This window comes from Aedes albopictus, chromosome 2 (genome assembly GCF_035046485.1).
Source record: "Aedes albopictus strain Foshan chromosome 2, AalbF5, whole genome shotgun sequence".
Classification (NCBI taxonomy): Eukaryota; Metazoa; Arthropoda; class Insecta; order Diptera; family Culicidae; genus Aedes; species Aedes albopictus.
In genome coordinates this window covers 359,517,211-359,535,248 of record NC_085137.1, presented here as the reverse complement: position 1 = coordinate 359,535,248, position 18,038 = coordinate 359,517,211, and the positions used below count along the sequence as shown (strand labels likewise).

The 18,038-nt window shown below is 39.5% G+C and overlaps 1 protein-coding gene across 10 annotated transcripts in view; it reads right to left on the bottom strand.

Moving 5' to 3' along the window:
• LOC109406167 (protein grainyhead) overlaps positions 1-18,038 on the bottom strand; it is an 827,965-nt gene that overhangs the window by 70,299 nt on the left and 739,628 nt on the right. For all 10 annotated transcript variants that reach the window (XM_062852842.1, XM_062852845.1, XM_062852841.1 and 7 more), the window contains one exon: positions 12,530-12,628. In XM_062852842.1, coding sequence (XP_062708826.1) covers positions 12,530-12,628 — 99 coding nt within the window. The remainder of the gene's footprint in view (positions 1-12,529; positions 12,629-18,038) is intronic.

Here is an 18,038-nt window from a genome sequence, read left to right as displayed (position 1 = left end):
GAGTTCTTAAATAACAATATATTGTGCTCTGAGGGTGAGGAGTTACAATCAGACTCTGATCACAATCATGTGAGTTTTTTCCTGGCCGCATTTAAAGTTGGGATGAATTATGGCAAAGAGGTAAACGAAATTTTTAAGAATGTTCCCAACCAAATTTTTATGAAATATTTTCAAAAAATAAATCTTTACACATTGAGGCCTGTTTAAAAAAAACCGCAGCATTTTTGACAGAAACCTTAAAATAATAAAGATCATCTAGTCAAACAAATTTTAAAATTTTAAGTGCCCTTTTTTTTCAAAAAATATTTTTAAATTACTGAATCAATCATGTAACCTGCAATACAAAGGATTCCATGCATTTATTTCTTTGGGAAAATCTGACTAACAATGTCATCGAAATTGTAAAAATACGTGAAATTTGAATTTTGTTGCAAGGATCGGTATATTCACCTCACTCCATTCATATTCACTCCTCTTTGCTGAAGCGAATCGAGAAAGATGTAGCAAACGGATCGTCGTGATCAAACACGCAACCCCATCACCAGTGGGAAGCGATGAGCCAGCTGCTTGACATGAACATTCGTTGCCATTCGTCGCAGTTTGGATCGCAAGCGAATGAATGAATGGCGAATGGCGAAGAATGCTGGTGAGCGATCGAAGCGGCTATTATCATAAGCAGAAGAGAATTTCTGCATGTAATGCATACATTTTTATTGTATTGTTGCTGAAATGCTAGATTAGCAAAGAAAATAATTCGAAAACATCAAAAATTCGTATGCCCAGTATCAATCGCATCACTCACGAACAGGGATGGCAAAAATACTTTTTTCTCTTTTCCGTTCATCGATACTGGCAGTAAAATAAAAACAAAACAACGGCAGCACCAATACCATCAGACGCCGCGCCGACGGCAGTCAAGCAGACGCTTGATGGTTTTCGCTTCCCCACGAAAACATTTATGAGCAGTCATGCTGAGGCGGGTGATTGCGAAAAATGTCAAATATTTTCAACTGCTAATAACTCACTTGTTTCAATAAAAAATCTAAATCGATCTGCACAAATAGCTAGAGCACACTCCTAGCTTTGAGATGCATGTAAAAAAGTTTGTCTGGAAGCGGTTTGAAACGCAGAAAAATGCGAAAACGGGAGAGACAGAAATTTTTGTCGTCGTTGTGCTCGAGTACTGGCGCTCTCGCGCTTGGAAACCGTTTCGAGGAAGAAGGCTGCAGGAAAAAAAAATTTATGACATTTATTTTTCGAACAGTTCGAGTTTGACTGGGCCTATGATGTTCGTGTGGAAAAATGTCAAATGTACAGCCGGTAACCGTTTTTTCCAGTACATTTCTCATCCCTGCTCACGAATCGCATTCGCTTGCGATGCGAATGTGGACGAATGAGTAATTTCCAAGTGTGGCTTCCCACCGTTGGCCGGAGTTTGCTGTCGTCGCTGACAAGCATACACACGAACTAAAGCGACAACCGTTCGCTGCTGACTGTCTTCGAATGTGGAAGAAGATGAAAAGTGGAAATCAGGAACCCTGTTTTGTTGAAATACATCAAGCACATTTCAATGCTTGTCCTAAAAAGCTTTGTTTGAGAATCATTTCTAAATGTTTTTGGCAAAAAATGGTAAATGTTTTTTTTTAACAAAATTCCTTGGTTTTTCAGGTTCTTGGAAATTATTTAAGTTATCTTACAAATACTCAAAATTAAATAGTCTGTTACCATATTTAACGAAAATATACAAGAATTTGTAGAACTTTATTCAAATTTTAGGAATCAATCTTTCTACAAATTTTAACAAACTTTCTATGAGATTTTGACCAGTTTTCAATTAAAAGAAGTAGTTTCTGAAGTATTTTTGATTTCGTTCTAAAAGAAAGAATTCAAAAAAGTTCCTCAATCCTGATTTGATAAGAGAGTTTTCGGATAATCTTTCTGAAATTCCGCTAAAAGTTCAGCCACTCATTATGTCGATACTTGCAGAAGAGGCTCTAGGAATTCAGTTCACAAACAAAAAAAAAATCATTTCAGAAACTATAATAGGGGTTCAAAAAGTTTACACTTCTAGTATTCCACTATGACAACTATCAAAATTCTTTCGCAAACTATTACAAATGTATTCATCATGAACCCCACCTGATTGTCCAGAAATTTGTCCGGCATCTTAAAATTTTAATGTTCACATAATTCTTATATATTGCTTTTTTTTATTTAAATTATCAAAAATCTATTCTTAAATTCAGCAAATGCTGTCTGCAGACCTTTTCATTTATTATACAAAATATCTCAATTTCTCGAATTTCCTAAAAAAATCCCAAATATTTAGAAATTGGTGGAAAAAAATATAAAATAAAAAAAAAATAAAAATTAAAGTAAATTTAAAAAAAATCCACCTAAAAACCATTTTTGGCAGAAATTATTCATGTTTCACCAAAAACTGCTTTATGAAAGCCTCAGAAAATCCTTTAATAGTGCAATTCTATTTTTGAAGAAAAATTAAACGGCTTTGAGGAATTCAAGCCCCGGCCAGCAACTTCGATCGAGAAGCCTTGCCATTATATCCTGTTGAATTTAAATTAAAAAGTTATCGAAAACCATCACATGGTTGGAGGTATTGGTCGTCAGTTTTATAATATAGTTTTCTAACGGAATCGTGCTTAGAATTGCAAAGAACAAATAAACTTTTGAAGAGTTTGCTGAAAGCTAAAAATATATCAATAATATCGAAAAGAATTATCATCAGGTGCTTAGGATGGAATTCTTTCAATATTTTTAGAAAAAAAAAACTTGAAAGCCAAAAGGTAATCCCGAGGGATTTCTTTAAAGCATATTTTAAGAAACTACATTTAAAAATACACAACGGAAATCATTTAGGATGCTCTCAGCAGTTTCGTAAGAATTTCTTTTAAAAGATTAGCCTTGAGTTATCCTTAGGTTTTTAGTAAGTCCTTCAAAATGTGTTCTAATGAAATGCCGAAAATTAATTTTCAATTCAAAAATATTTCATCAAATATTTTTTTCAGATACCTGCACTTTTACTTTTTTTAATCAAACATTTTAACATTAAAATTTGACTTAAAATCTAAAATTTTACACAGAACTTGCTTAGGTAGAGTAACTATAAAAGTTGACTTGGAATTACATTTGCTAGATAGTTCTATAGAAATATGCGAGAAGTTCCCACTAAATTATAAAGAAAAGATCTTTCAGTCAAAAAATCGTAAACGTATCTCAAAATTTTCTTTGAAAATTCTTACAAGAAATTTTCATTTATTTTTTTTAATCCTCTTGAGCCTTTCCCATTCAAATTTGTCCAGAAAGTGCGTCTGTTATCTCTTAATATTCCCAGGATTTCCTTTCAAGGTTTATTCACGGAAAAACACAAATATTCTCAAAAATTTACAAATATCCTCTAAAACTACTCATGAATTTCGGAGGAAATTTCAGTTGAAACTTCGACAGATGTTTATGTTCAACATGTTTGAAACGGCTCAAAGTATATCGTTAGGAGCAATATTTTATCAGATATTCCTTTAAAATTTCTAGAAAAGTTCTGATCGAACAAATTGCTACATTTTTCCTGGATAATCCTGGAAGATTTCAACTTAACTAAAAACTTTTCAGCATGTTCATTGTTTCCATTGTGTCTGAATATTATCCTATATCTTTGGAACATATATATATTTTTTTTTTGAATTGAAAAGATAGTTTCGTTTCCTTATATTTAAATACATATATCTGAATAAGCTGACATGTGGAACTCCGATCTGATTAAGCACAGAAAACAATGCAGACGGATATATATTCCCAGATCCTGGCGTGACATATCTACAAAGTTAATGTTGCTCCCTTTTGACGTCGTATGGAATTGCAAACGGTAGCAGACCTATTCCCGAGCAGTAGAAAATAGCTGAATAATAACTAACTCAGGTATGGAAAACCGAATACCTACATCCTGAATGAGGTATTAAGTAGCCCTGTATAAGAGGTAAAATACCTAAAATAATAACTGGTATGTATTCTGTGCATAACGCGTGAATGATGGCAATACCTAAATAATAATCGGCGATATTTCCATTCAAATAGCGATGTTTCCATAAGCAGTCCTCAACACCAAACCAATAACTCGTTGAGGTATTGTATCAATACCTACAAACTACCAAAATAAGATATTTTCAATACCTGGACAACCGAACAATACCTTGCCTTGGTATGATACCTGACTTTGGTGAGCTCTAGTTATGTGGCAGTTATTCACTCCTGCTCGGGTGGTGATTTCTTATACAACGAGCGTGCCTTCGAAAATGAGCATTTTAATGTCAAAAGCGGTTGATGGTATGTTTAGCATCCATAATTACGAATTGGATTCACCAAACGCTCATAAATCGACGTTGCTTCTCGACATTATATTAGCCAGCGGCTTGGGAATTGAGTGTTTGCGAATGCTCCCAAGAGGGAGTCTCGTGGCAGGCAGATCCTCGGTCTAGGTAACTCAATAGCAGCACTGTAGGAATACAGTGAGAAAACTGCTTTTCCTTTTCCGAAAAATGATAACGGATGCTTGAGCCCTATTTTCAGCATGATGTGCTTTCTATGGCTGTCCCAAATCAGCTGTCCTTCAATCCAAGAAGAGGTGCTAATGGTGAATCGTTTAACTCCACAGAGTGGTGCCCCCCTCAACAAAGTTGTGTGTGACACATTAAAGAGATATAACCCCGTAACCGCTAGCCGTCGTTCTAAATCTCGTTGTCACTTGGGACGATTGAGTGCCGGCGATTCTTTTTGCTTTTAACCGACGACCCGTTCAACCAACCACAGAACACCGGTGTCGGTGCGATACATCCGATGAATAGAAACGCATCTCCTAGTATGTAGTGGAGATATAGCCGTCCTGGCCATCATTTATTTATGAGATGTTTCGCGGCAGGCGAAATGCGCGCGGAGTTTGCGCTACGATCGATCGATTGGTGGAACCTCGACGGAGCTGACCGCGATCGCTGAGAACCCAACCGCTGCACCAGTACGCGCAGCGCAAGTGTTCAAAACGATCTTCAAAATTGCAATTATCATAAATATCCGCTGCGCGAACGCGCTGCTCTCTGGGTCGCTCTTGGGGACTTCAGGGATTCGGAAGCGCGCGATCGTGCGGGGCACCGGTCCGATGAAAAAGTGCGCATAATCACACCGACGGCCATTTATTATAAATTATCGATCTTGCGAATTCCGCTCTATTGTGACGGCGATTGATCACCCAGTTGGCCTCTTCGCGGCCCCGGCGATCTATCAGCGAAATGTGCGGATGTGCGTTGTTGGACCCGCGCGCGCGGTTCATGCGAAAGCGATCGAGCTCTCTCTGTCGATCGCTAGGGGTTTGTTTGTTTTAGGTCTCTAGGATTAGCCGAGCTGGGGCACTTGCTTCGGAACCGCTACCTCGTACCTTCATCATCATCATTATCATGAACAACAACAACAACAGCAACAACGGAGTAAAAGCAAGAAAGCGCTGTGGCTGCTTCAAGCCATGATCGATGAAATTTGCTCGGGTCTCCGTGTAATGTGGTTTCATTTCTGGGAATATCTTGCACACAATAATGGCCATTATGGAGAAATAGCCAACCATCGCGTTGCCGGGCCATCAATATGGGTACCGAGTTGCCTCTGTCCTGCCACCTCCCAGCGAGCTCGGGCGGGAAGCCAAGCAAGTGCCCCCTCTCCTGTGCCTTGTCTTCATTTAAGGCAAGTGACGAACGACGTGTGGTGCGTGAAAAAGTGGCTACATCAAGGAGATATAATGGGGAATCAGAGTTAGATGTTCCATTGGGAGTGAAACGATTCGATTTAATACTATACCACAAAGATTCGAACATTTTCAGGAAAAGAAAGGTACCATCGATCTTCGTAAACCTCAAACAATCGTTGGTGTTTGAATCGCGCCTACAGTGACACAAAGTATTTTCAAAACCTTACAAATGCACATCATTGCATTCCAGCGGTGGCCATTGAAACGCCTTAATGCATAGGTTCCCAAACTTTCAGGTCGCGCGACCCCCTTTTGCCAGCAGACGTAGTTTTCGCGACCCCCCATAGAAATTCCCTCATTTGTTTTCTGTTATAGTAAAGTATTTTACAGTCCCTCGCGACCCCCTGGATGAAGGCTGGCGACCCCCCTGGGGGGTCGCGACCCACAGTTTGGGAAACCATGCCTTAATGTATGCACCAATCGCTCTTAAGGTGAAACTTATAAATGTTCTAATCAGTGTCTGTGCTTCCCAGAAATCGATTCATTTTTCAACTTAGTTTCTATTAAAAGTGGCACAACTCATTGCCAAGAGCATTTTACCTCCATCTTCCCAAGAAATTCTTAAACTTATCATAGGGGACGGCACAGACCCTCATCCTCCCGGATAATGACGACAACAAAGACGCAGCTCACCGGCCTCCCAATAATGGCGTCGGAATTTATTGTTCTTGCACGGTGCGGAGCGTTTAGCTTTTCTCTTCTAAATCCCCATTCATCACAGCTAATTCATCTCTTGTTTGTTGAGATGTGGCGCGGCGCGAGAGTTCCGATCGTCATCGCACCTCTTCGTCGCGAACGCTGACTCGGAGCTCTGTTCTAATACAAATACCCATACCTCGTTGGAGTTACAACAATCATAATGCCCGCTCTCAACAACGTTGAACATAATGCGCGCCGTCGTGAATAATCAGACAGCCAAGCCGGGCACCGGACACAGGGATATTTTCTAATAGATTTATAATGATTATTTATAAGTACGGCCGGTTTCAGACGAACCCCTAATAAATCTCTGGAAGCTTTCTGTTTTATGGGTGTTCGTTCAGATAAATATCTCAATTCAAACAAACATGTTCCACGTCGTGGACTTTGTTGGGTGCTATAGTTGACCGTTGCTATCAGTTGGCTCTAGTGTGGTGGATTGGTTGTGTCGCACACTGAAGATGGACGATATCCTGGATGTTTGGAGACTAGATCACTTCTTCAATTTACCCGAGATTTTTTGAAGGTTTTCTTGACGTAACGTTCCTTATTTCAATACTAGCTTCTTCCAAGATTTATTCCAGGTTTTCTGCCAGAGAATCTCTCGATTTCTTCACAGAGTTCCTTTCTGGATTTTCCAAGAGGTTCTACCGAGTTTTCTCTCAAAAGTTTTCCGGGATTTGTTTTAGTGTTCGTCTTGAAATATCCCTAGCATCATCTCGGGATTTCTCCCCAAATTTGACGATTCGATTTCTCTCAGTGTGTCTCCAAGGATTTGCCCTGGTTCGTTTCCCGGGATTTCTTCCAGATTTTTTATTGGGTTCTCCTAGAGTTCTTTCCTGAAAATTTCTTAGGAAAATTTCATGGAATTTCTTCCAATACAATGCTCTTCCTAAGATAGATTACTCCCGGAGCTATAGCTAGGATTTTTTCTCAATATTTCATGCAGAGTTTCTCATGGAATTTCCGCTGGATTCGTTCCGAAATTTCTACCGTGGAAAAACCATTGCAAGAATTTCGAGGGGAATTTCAGAAGGTAGTCCGGAGAAATCCTGGAACTATTGGGAGAATCACAGGAGAAAATTTCAAATAATCCCTAATGGAATCCCATTATAAGAAAACCGTTGGTAGAAATCCCAAGAGGAACTCCAGGAAAAGTCCTTCGAAAATGAATTGATGAATAGGAAAGTGAAACCATTTCGGCAGGGCTTCTATTTCTGCCATTTTCTGCTATAATTCAGCCAATTGCCAATCAGTTGGAATTGACTGAGTTATAGCGAAAAAGTTCCTGAAATACCAGCCACTGCCCAAGTGGCTTGGTACCCTTCACGTGGAAGGGCGAAGAAATGGCAAGAAAAACTCTAGATAAAACCCTGGAGAACCTCTTGAAGAAATTCTGGGAGCAAATTTTAGGGAATTCCAGGGAATAAATATTGAAAAAAATCTTGAAAAGAGCTTCTGGAGAAATACCGAGTGAAACTCTGATATAAATTTAAATAGACAGTACTGACAATATTCGGGAAAGAACTTTAGGAGGAATCACAGGAGAACTTCTGAGAGAGAAGGGAAAAATACAGTAAAAGTTCCAGAAATAATTCATACAAAGTGTTCGGAATAAACTACAGCTGAATGCTCGAGAAGGTCTTTGAAAAAACTCCGAGAGAAACTCATGTGATTATGTCGGGAAAAACTCTGAGAGAAATCCCACGAAAACCTCTGGGGGGAATCGTATGAGGACTCCAAATAACATTTAGGTAGAAGCTCTTGAGAATATCCTTGGAAGATACTCTCGTGTAACTTCAGGAAATCTGGAAGAAATCCCGGAAGAAAGTCAGGTAGAAATCCCAGCCGGGGAGCAGCAATGGAAAGAACCCTGTAAAACCTCTGAGAGTAATCCCGGTGGAAATTTTGGAAATAATTCTTACAGAAATTTCAAAAGGAACTTCAGCAGAAATATCGAGAAGGACTTTGGAAAAATTCCGGGAGAAACTCCTGTAGAAAAACCAGGAGGAAATCTCTGCAACTCCGACACACATTTCGGTAGAAACTCTGTAAAAATCCTCGGAAAAACTCCGGGCTACCCTTTTGCATGAAGTTATAGAATAAACTCAGGTACAAATCCTAGGAGCAACAATGGAAGCAATCCTGTATAACCTAAATTGTAATTCCGTGAGAAACTCCGGTAAAATTCCGAAATTCTTGGAAATTATTTGAAAAAAAAAAAAAACTGGGATAAACTCTAGCAATTTCTACGATTACCCTAGTTGGAACTTTGAGATAATTCCAGAAAATTTCTGGTATAAATCTTCGGAGCAGTAATGGAAGGAATCCCGATTTAACTCCAAGTGAAATCATGGGAAACATTCCAGGAGTGATTCGAACAGAAATTCCTGAAGGAACTTCAGCAGGCATAGCTCCTGAAATGAACTCCTGTAGAAATTCTGGGAGGAAAACTGAAAGAAATCTCGCAAAAATCTTTGGAAGAATTCCCAGGATGATCTCTAAAACAAATTTGAGAAGAAACTCTAGGAAAAATCTTTGGGAGAATCTCTGGGACAATTCCAGGTAGAAAATACAGAATCAGTTCAGTAAGATAACTCGGGAGCAACAGTGGACGGAATCCCGTATGACCTGTTAGAAGAATTCCAGGTGAAATAGCTATAGAAATTCCAATAAAAATTTCGGAAGTAACTTCGGAAAGCATTTGAAAAAATCCCGGGAGAAACTCTGAGAAAAATTCCGCGTGAAAAACCCCAGCAGTAGCTCCGAAACGCTAGAAACTTTAGGAAAATTTCAAGAATTCCTGAGTAAACTCATGTAGAAATCTCTCTGTGAAGTTACAATGGAGAGAATCCTGTATATTCTAAAAAAATAATTCTGGGAAGAACATCGGAAAAAATTCCAGAATTAATTCGTACAGAAATTTTGGAAGGGAAACTCGGCGAGGAATCCCAAAAGAATCTTTAGGAGAAATATTACTAAGAGCTTCAAAAAAAAAAAAAAAGAACTGAAAATGTGAAGTAATTCCAGGAAACCTTCTGGAACAAATTCCGGAGTAAACTCAGGTGGAAACTCTGGGAGCAACAATGAAAGAGTTTCATTCATTCAGTTGAAATTCCAAGAAAGCACTTGCAAAGCTGCTGGGATGAACTCCTATAGAAAATCTGGAGAAATCTCGCAAAAATATTTGGAAGTATACCAGTAGGATCTCCGAAACATCGTAGCTTTGGGGAAAATCCTCGGGAGAACCTAGGGGACGATTCCAGGGAACCTTCTGGGAGAAATTCCGGAATTTCATCAGGTAGGAATCCTGGGAGTAACAATGGAACTTGTATAACCTCTTGATAAAATTCCAGGAGAAATTACAAAAATATAGGAAGAAAGTCATCAAAACATTTTAGAAAACATTTGGAAGAATTGCTAGAGAAACTTTGCAATAAGGCCTGCGAAAACCTTCGAAAAAAAAAATATCAGAAAGGGCTCCAAAAACAATTGGGTAGAAACACTGAAAACAAAAATTGTGGGATTATTCCAGGAAACCTTTTGGAGCAACAATGGAGGCAATCCTGTATAACCTCTAAGAGAAATCCCGGAAGGAATTCCGGTAGAAATTTCAGAAGGAGCTAATACAGACATTTCCAAAGGAACCCCAAAGAAATTTCGGGTCAGCGTCTAAAAAATTTTGGTAGATATTTCTGTACAAATCCCGAATGAAACACTGAAAGAAATTTCGCGATATTTATTTTGAAGAAAAGCCGTGAAAGAACTTTAGGAGAAATTCCCAGGAGAATGTCTGGGGGAAATAAAGACGAAAATATTTGGGAAATATTGGGAAAGCTTCAGGAAAATCTCCAGGAAAAATCAGGAAACATTCTGGGAAAACTGAACTCGGAGTCAGTTTGGCTTTCTATTCCGCAGAATCGTTACCCGGTCTGTGGTTTAGATGGTTCAAACGCCGGCGTAGTGAATACGGAGTCGTAGGTTCAAATCCAACCAGTAAGCAATTTTTTTTTCAAATGTTTATCACTCAATTTATCAATTAACCAAGATTCTGTGTCTTATACTTTTTTAGTTTTTCCCAGTAAATTTGGGAAAACTAGCGAGGAATTCCGGAAAGAATTTAGTCAAGAATTTTTGATAAAAATTTGTGTACTAATATTTGAATTATTGGAAATCAGAAAGGAATCTCTTAAAAGAGAGAAATTTTGAGAGAAAAAACTTTCAAGAGAAATCCTGTAAGGAAATCCAGGAGAAACTCCAAAAGATTCAAACAAAGATTCAAACTTCACAATTTTCTCAAATTATGATAGAAATAAATTATTTTCCTTAAATTTTCAGCTTCCGTGCACCCTGTTTCGCCATAGTGTGGCTAATCCCGTAAGGAATGCATGCAAATAGTGCGAACTGGAACCGAAACTATAAAATGTGTCCATAACTGGTACAGGGTTCCTATCTTCGGTACACGCCGAAATAAATACTAAAAATGGGATATGGCTCCGTTACTATAATTTTCTTGTAAAGTATGAAAACAAATTTATCATGTCTAGCGATAAATTTGTTTTCATACTTTACAAGAAAATTATAGTAACGGAGCCATATCCCATTTTTAGTATTTATTTCGGCGTGTACCGAAGATAGGAACCCTGTACCAGTTATGGACACATTTTATCGACACCATTCGGCGGTCTTCTTCTTATTTTTGTAGAAATAGTTTTTCTTAGGTAGTGCGATAACTGGTACAGGCACCCTAACTGGGAAGGAGTTTTAGGAGAAATCAAGGGGAGATTAACTTGAGAAAATCTAGTAAAACTACAAGAGAAATTTGGAAATAAATCTTGGAAGAACTTATGAGACTAATCCTAGATACCTTTAACGTGAAATTCCGGGAGAAACTGTGAGTAACAACTTGTTACTAACAAGTACCGACATTTCGGGAGAAATCTTTTGAGAGTCTTGGAAAAAGTCGCTAGAGAAACTCTTGTGAAGATCTCTGAATTTTTTTTGAGAGAAATCTTGTGAAAATCCCTTCAAGAGATTCCAGAAGGAACTTCAATAAACATTTGGAAAGGAACTTGCGGAGAAAATCTGGAGACAATTGCGGGAGACTCCTTGTGAGCAATTCTGGAAAGAACCTCTATCGAAATCCTCAAGACCCTAAATCACAAAACACCCCACATCCCAGAGAGCAATGACCCCCAACAATAGCCTCAATTTTAACGGTAATATCAATTTTCACAGGTACCGAAACCAAAACTGAATCCTTCGCCATAAATTACACGTTTCCACCCGGAGTCCTAACCTCTCCGGGAACCCTGGCGATCCAAACCCCTACGAGTCCGTTCCAATTCATCCCGAATGGACCGAGCAAAGAAGCGCAGAGCAATAAATTGATTTGATGCCCAAAGTATGATAGAGTACGAACATAAAATTATCATTAATTTGCATTCGAATTTCGCTCTCCCCGAGTGGATCTTCTTCGCGTGGATCACTCGGTTGATGATGTACCTGTTGTTGCACTTTTCCAAAAGGCACATCTTCAAAACTCAAAAAAAAAACGGAACAAAACACGTTAAACGTTGTGTTGTCGGATCGCGCCGCGCGGGTGCGCGTGTAATCGATCGAGCAAGCGGAGAGCCCGAAGTCAGTAGAGAAGGCAAAAAACAGTGCTCAAGATGCGCTTTTGCAGATCTGGGCTCCAGAGCGCGGAAAATTAATAATTCAATAGCCCATCGCTCGCCGTTCGCGAGTTGATGTGATATGTTTGTGAAGGTCCGTCCGCCGCACATCGGCGAGCGGCGCTCTGACGGATGCCGAAGAAAAATGCCTTTTCCGCCAGCAACGTTTATCGCCCTCTGGGGTTGCGCAAACAGCCGGGTATAGATAAATTTGCCTGGATAAGAGTCGCTGGACGACGTGTGTGCGCACTTGGTTGCTTGCGAACGAGCATCGATCGATTCGACGATCGAACGACGCGACGTCCGGGAAGACATTTGTACGGTTTCGGCCTTACAGTTGTTTTTCACTTACCTTATCACAAAAGACTTTGATTTGACAGTAACCCCTATGGCACACGCTGGTGTCCCGTGGATCCTCGAACGTGTCGATCTGCAGGTGGAGCGGTAGACCCTGTGGAAGAAGAAGAAGAAGAGAGCGGGGTTAGTACGGTGCAGGTGGCGGGACGGGACGGAGTTTAACTTTCGCTTAGATTTGGGTCACCGATGAGCTTCGGAAGACTTATGCATAAAGTTCCCGGAGGGTGCCAGTCGTCGTGGCGGCTGGCCGGTCCGGAGCCATCGAGTGCAATCATAATTTTCTCGGCTCGAGATGTTAACAACAGTTATGCGGTGTGGTCAATGCGCGCACAAGCGCGTGGCGATTTGCATACGGATAGTATTGGCATTGATGGGGTGACAACCACCCGTCGATTCCATGTGAGGAAAACTGCATTTGATGGATGAATCGTCATCAATAATTTGCGGAATGCGCGCATGAGTAACTTATTGGAAATGAAAATGGCACGAAGCTCACGTGGGTTTCATGTTAAACGAATTTGAGTATAAAATTGCGTCCACATCTATACAAAGCTCATCGAATCAAAAGCGTGATCGTTGAACTAATCATAAGGTTCACTCAAGCTTACACATTTGAGTTTTATAAATATTTTCCTGAACGTTTATCAGAAACCCACTGAAACTCATCAAAACACCCCTTTGAAACCGACCTAAAATTTCCCATCAGACACCCTGAAACTTATCTTTGACTGCTTTGAAGCCCTCTGAAACACCATGATGCCAGCTGAATCTTCCTGGCACGTCCTGAAACGATTTCTAATCCCTGTGAAACCCTCCTAGATATCTGAAAACCCTGGAAACTTCATGAAACGCCTCGAAACTCCTCGAAACCCTACGGTCCCCGTAGACTCCTTTTACACTCTACTGAAGCCCCGTGAAATCACCTGAAATCTGCTGAAATCCACTGAAGCGTATTGAAACCCTTTAGGAACTCTCCCGAGGCACCCATATACTTGCCTAATACTCAAGTAAACCACCTTGAAATCCACTTAAATGTCTTGAAATATCTGAAAAGTTTTAGGGAAGTCTACGGGGTGTTCAGAGACCCCAAAGAATACCATTAAATTCTATTTAGGGCCACTGTAACACCATAGAATCCCCTCGAGCACATGAATCTCCCTGAAACTCCCTGAATATTTTGAAACCCGTTAGCAATATATCCTAAGCATCCCGTAAACTTTCCTTATACTCTAACAAAGTACCCAGAGTAATCTTGCCGAAACACCTAAAAACCAGTGACCCTAGTAGACTTTTCTTAAACTTAATTGAAGTCCCCTGAAATTCACTGAAACACTCTAAAACAGCTCTTTGTAACCGCTATGAAGCTTTCATAAGAGACTCTAAAGTTCTTTGAAACCCCCAGGATTATCTTGAAACGCTTTGCAATGCTTCAAAAACTGACCTGAAGCTTTTCTGAATATCCCTTAATCCCCCTGAACCGCCTTGAAACCACTGTGAAACCCCTCTGAAGTTCTCCTGGAAGCTAGTGAAGCTTCCTGATAGCTGATAGACAGTGAAACCCCTGGAGAGAGAGACGCTTTGAAACCTCCTGAAAATCCCCATGAACCCCTCTGAACCTGCCATTGAATAGTTTTGAATTTATTGACTGCTCTCCCTTCAACTATGACATCCATTTAACCCTTTCGGGACGGATGGGTCATATTAGCCCATCTCCTATCAGCTGTAATGAGCTGTATAAAACCAGGGACAATAGATAGCTGTTTGGTTTCTTCGGCAAAGTTGTGCCACCAGATGGAGAATATCTGGAGATTTTCAATTCTAAGAGAATGCCTTCAAACCAAAATGGTCTATTAGATCAATTGTATCGGTTGTATCTTTGGTTTTTCCAAATTAGGTTCTGCGAGGCAATACGCAGTACAACCAATTCAATTTCCAACAAATTAAATATCTGAAGTTCTCCAAGTCATCCTGGAGTCAGATCAGCTGAACTACCACAACAACCAGAACTTTATATACAGGGTGTTAGGTTCCTGAGTGCAAAATTTTTAAAGGGTGTTAGAAGACCATAAATGGAGAAAAAAATTGTTCTACGCATATGGTCAAATCTCAACCGTTACGTAGTTATTGAACTTCCCATGATTTTGACTCTTATTGCCTTATCTGGCAATAACTTGAAAATGGTCAAACTTATCGAAGTTTTTTGACCCTTATTCGAAAGATTATTGAATTTTCTATCAAATGGCATCTTTGAGTCGATTGGTTTAGTTAAATAACTAAGTTTTCTAGGGCAAATAGCTCAAAAGTAGTGTGTTTTAATTTATTTTCGTCAATTATCTTTGAAAAATGCGTAATAATTAAAAAATCTTTCTCTGGCAAAGTTGTGGCCCCTATTCCACTCTACAATTCGTTCTTTGACATAAAACTTCTATCTCTTATCGTTTTGTTGCAATTTTGATTTAAACATCGCATTTCTTGTCATAAATTAGCAACTGTCATGGAAAGCACCTTTTTGCGCATGGTGCCGCACATTTAAATCAAAATTGCAAGAAAACGATAAGAGCTAGAACTTTGGTGTCAAAGAACGAATTGTAGAGTGTAACAGGAGCCACAACTTTGCCAAAGAAAGAATTTTAATGTATTACGCATCTTTCAAAGATAGTTGACAAAAACCATTAAAAATACACTATTTTTAGCTATTTTGCTCTAGAAAACTTAGTTATTTACCTAAACCAATCGGTTCAAAGATACCATTTGATAGAAAATTCAATAATCTTTCGAATAAGGGTAAAAAAACTTCGACAAGTTTGACCATTTTCAAGTTATTGCCAGTTAAGGCAATAAGAGTCAAAAACATGGGAAGTTCAATAACTACGTAACGGTTGAGATTGGACCATATGCGTAGAACACTTTTTTTCACCATTTATGGTCCTCTATCACCCTTTAAAAAGTTTGCACTCAGGAACCTAACACCCTGTATGTCTCCGGCTAACGAGACATATCCAATCAGATTCTACACATCAAGATGGAACATTCATGACTAGTTTTGATCATGGAGATAAGCTTATGGCCTACGGCAACAACCAGAACTCTGTACGTGACTTTGGTTATCGAATCATTTATGCTATTTTCTAAAATTCAGCCAAAATGATCTAAAAATCATCCAAAGCACTTGCATTGCCTTCACCAATGTCACGTATCCAATATTCAATGAATCCAAATGCAGCATCATTGCGTATTTTTTTTTCAATTGAGATGTTCTAGGTTCTCCACATCATCCGGGAGATAAGGCCATATGATCTACCGCAACAACCAGGGCTCTGTACGTGACTCCGGCTAACGAAGCATACCCATGCAGGCTTTGCTAAGCAAGATGGGGCTTTTTTAGTTAACTTTGATGCCTAGAAGATATTTTAGGTCCATTATTATTATCCGAAACTTCAGGTCAAATGATACTTTAGATCAACCAGAATTTTCAGCATCATCACGTCTCCAAGCATGTTCGTTCAGTGATGCTATACTCAGTACTACAGCTTGTTTTGCATTTAGGAGGTTTTCCAAATTATTCCAGAACTCAGGTCGTAGAACATCTCACGTTACCAAGATATATCCAAATTGGTTCTACAAAGAAAGATGGATCGATTGTGGCACATTTTGATATTTAAATGGGATTCTATCTCCTCTAATATCATCTGAAACTTCAGGTCACCTGAATAGGTCGGAAAAGTCCTTCAGCAATACAACGTATCAAATCATGTTCCAAGAGTCTAAACATTGTAGGAACTTCTTGAATAATTCCAGGTTTGTGTTGAAGAGTTGAAGAGTTCAAGTGTTTGTTGATCTGGCAGATTGCGTAATCTAATTTCGGAACAACTTGGAGTGTCCTCAATATCTGAAATGTTTTTGAATCGGTAACAAATAGTTTCCTTGATCCAATGAGTTCTATTAAACATGTTCGGCTAGGAGGAAGGACTCATATATCCGAGGCGGTAAACGCACGGGTATTCAGCATGACCATGCTGAGGGTGACGGGTTCGATTCCCGGTCGGTCCAGGATCTTTTCGTAAAGGAAATTTCCTTGACTTCCTTGGGCATAGAGTATCTTCGTGCCTGCCACACGATATACACATGCAAAATGGTCATTGGCAGAGGAAGCTCTTAGTTAATAACTGTGGAAGTGCTCATAGAACACTAAGCTGAGAAGCAGGCTTTGTCCGAGGAGGATGTTACGCCAAGAAGAGAGAGAGAGGCTAGAAGGAACGTTGAGAATTTATGTGTTTATTTGAATCTCCAAGTACAACCACTCCAGGACAGTTTGGATGACCTAGAATATCCAGAAAAACATATTTAATATGTTTGTGAACCCACGGGCCCCTGTGAAACCCACTTAAATCCCTGAAACCCCCTGAAACCCTATGAGTTGCTTCAAAACTCCACAAAACCGCTGTGAGTTTATTACCCTCGGCCTCGACCTGAATATTGTCAGAACTATATGGAGGAATTCTTTGTCAGATCGCTCGATGAGTTGTTTAGTAAATAGGTTAGAGAAATTTAAAAGACCTCCTGATAAATGCTGGAAGAAATTTTTGAGAAAAACTTTGATAACTTTCCAGAAATCATCCTTAAAGAATCTTTCTGAATTTCCAGCACAAGTTGTTCAAAAATGGAAATTAAACCATGAGTGGCGCAGATTTTTTTTACTGAGAACTCTCCTACTCAAGCCACTTGTGGGCGAAGAATATGGTCAAAACTTCCACATGAGATGAACTAGCTTGGGGCTGAAAGTAATAATGACACTTCTATCAATATGGAGTGGATCTGCCACATGGCCATCACGCCGAGGGCCTAGGATCGAATCCCACTAACGACAAACTCACATAATGTGTGGTATTCCTTCGGAATCGGAAAGGAACTACAACCGGGGGTCCCGAAATGGACTACCTTTGCGTTAAGAATCTCGTTAATAAGGGTAAACACTTCTATCAACGACCAAGCTTTTTCATCTATCAAGTGCCAGCTGAAATCTTCTTAGAAAACAAACCAAGACTAATAGTCCTGTCTTCAGACAAACACACCCTTATGTTAGCTGCTCGTTTACACTTCTACTTAATCGACAGTATAATGAAGTGCACGTAAGTAATGACAGACTTGGTGATCTAGTGGCTATCGCTACAAATTCGTGTGCAGAAGGTCCTGAATTCAATCCCTGACCGTCTCTTTTCTCCTACTTTGTATTTTTCTCCCTCCTCTCTGTAAAATTCATGTATATTCATATATTTATTCATAGCCATCACTAGAAATAGAAACGGGTTGAAAAAAGTCGTTTTCCTTCCTTCCTACACTCACAAAACAGTGTCAATCTATCAGATAACGCTTACGAGTTACGCAATCAAGCGAACTGTGCCGCATCATCGTCAGATACAAAAAATACACAATTTCATCACCTTACGCATGGCATTCATGCCCATAATGTGTGAACGCTCTGCCAGCCATATTCCACCAACATT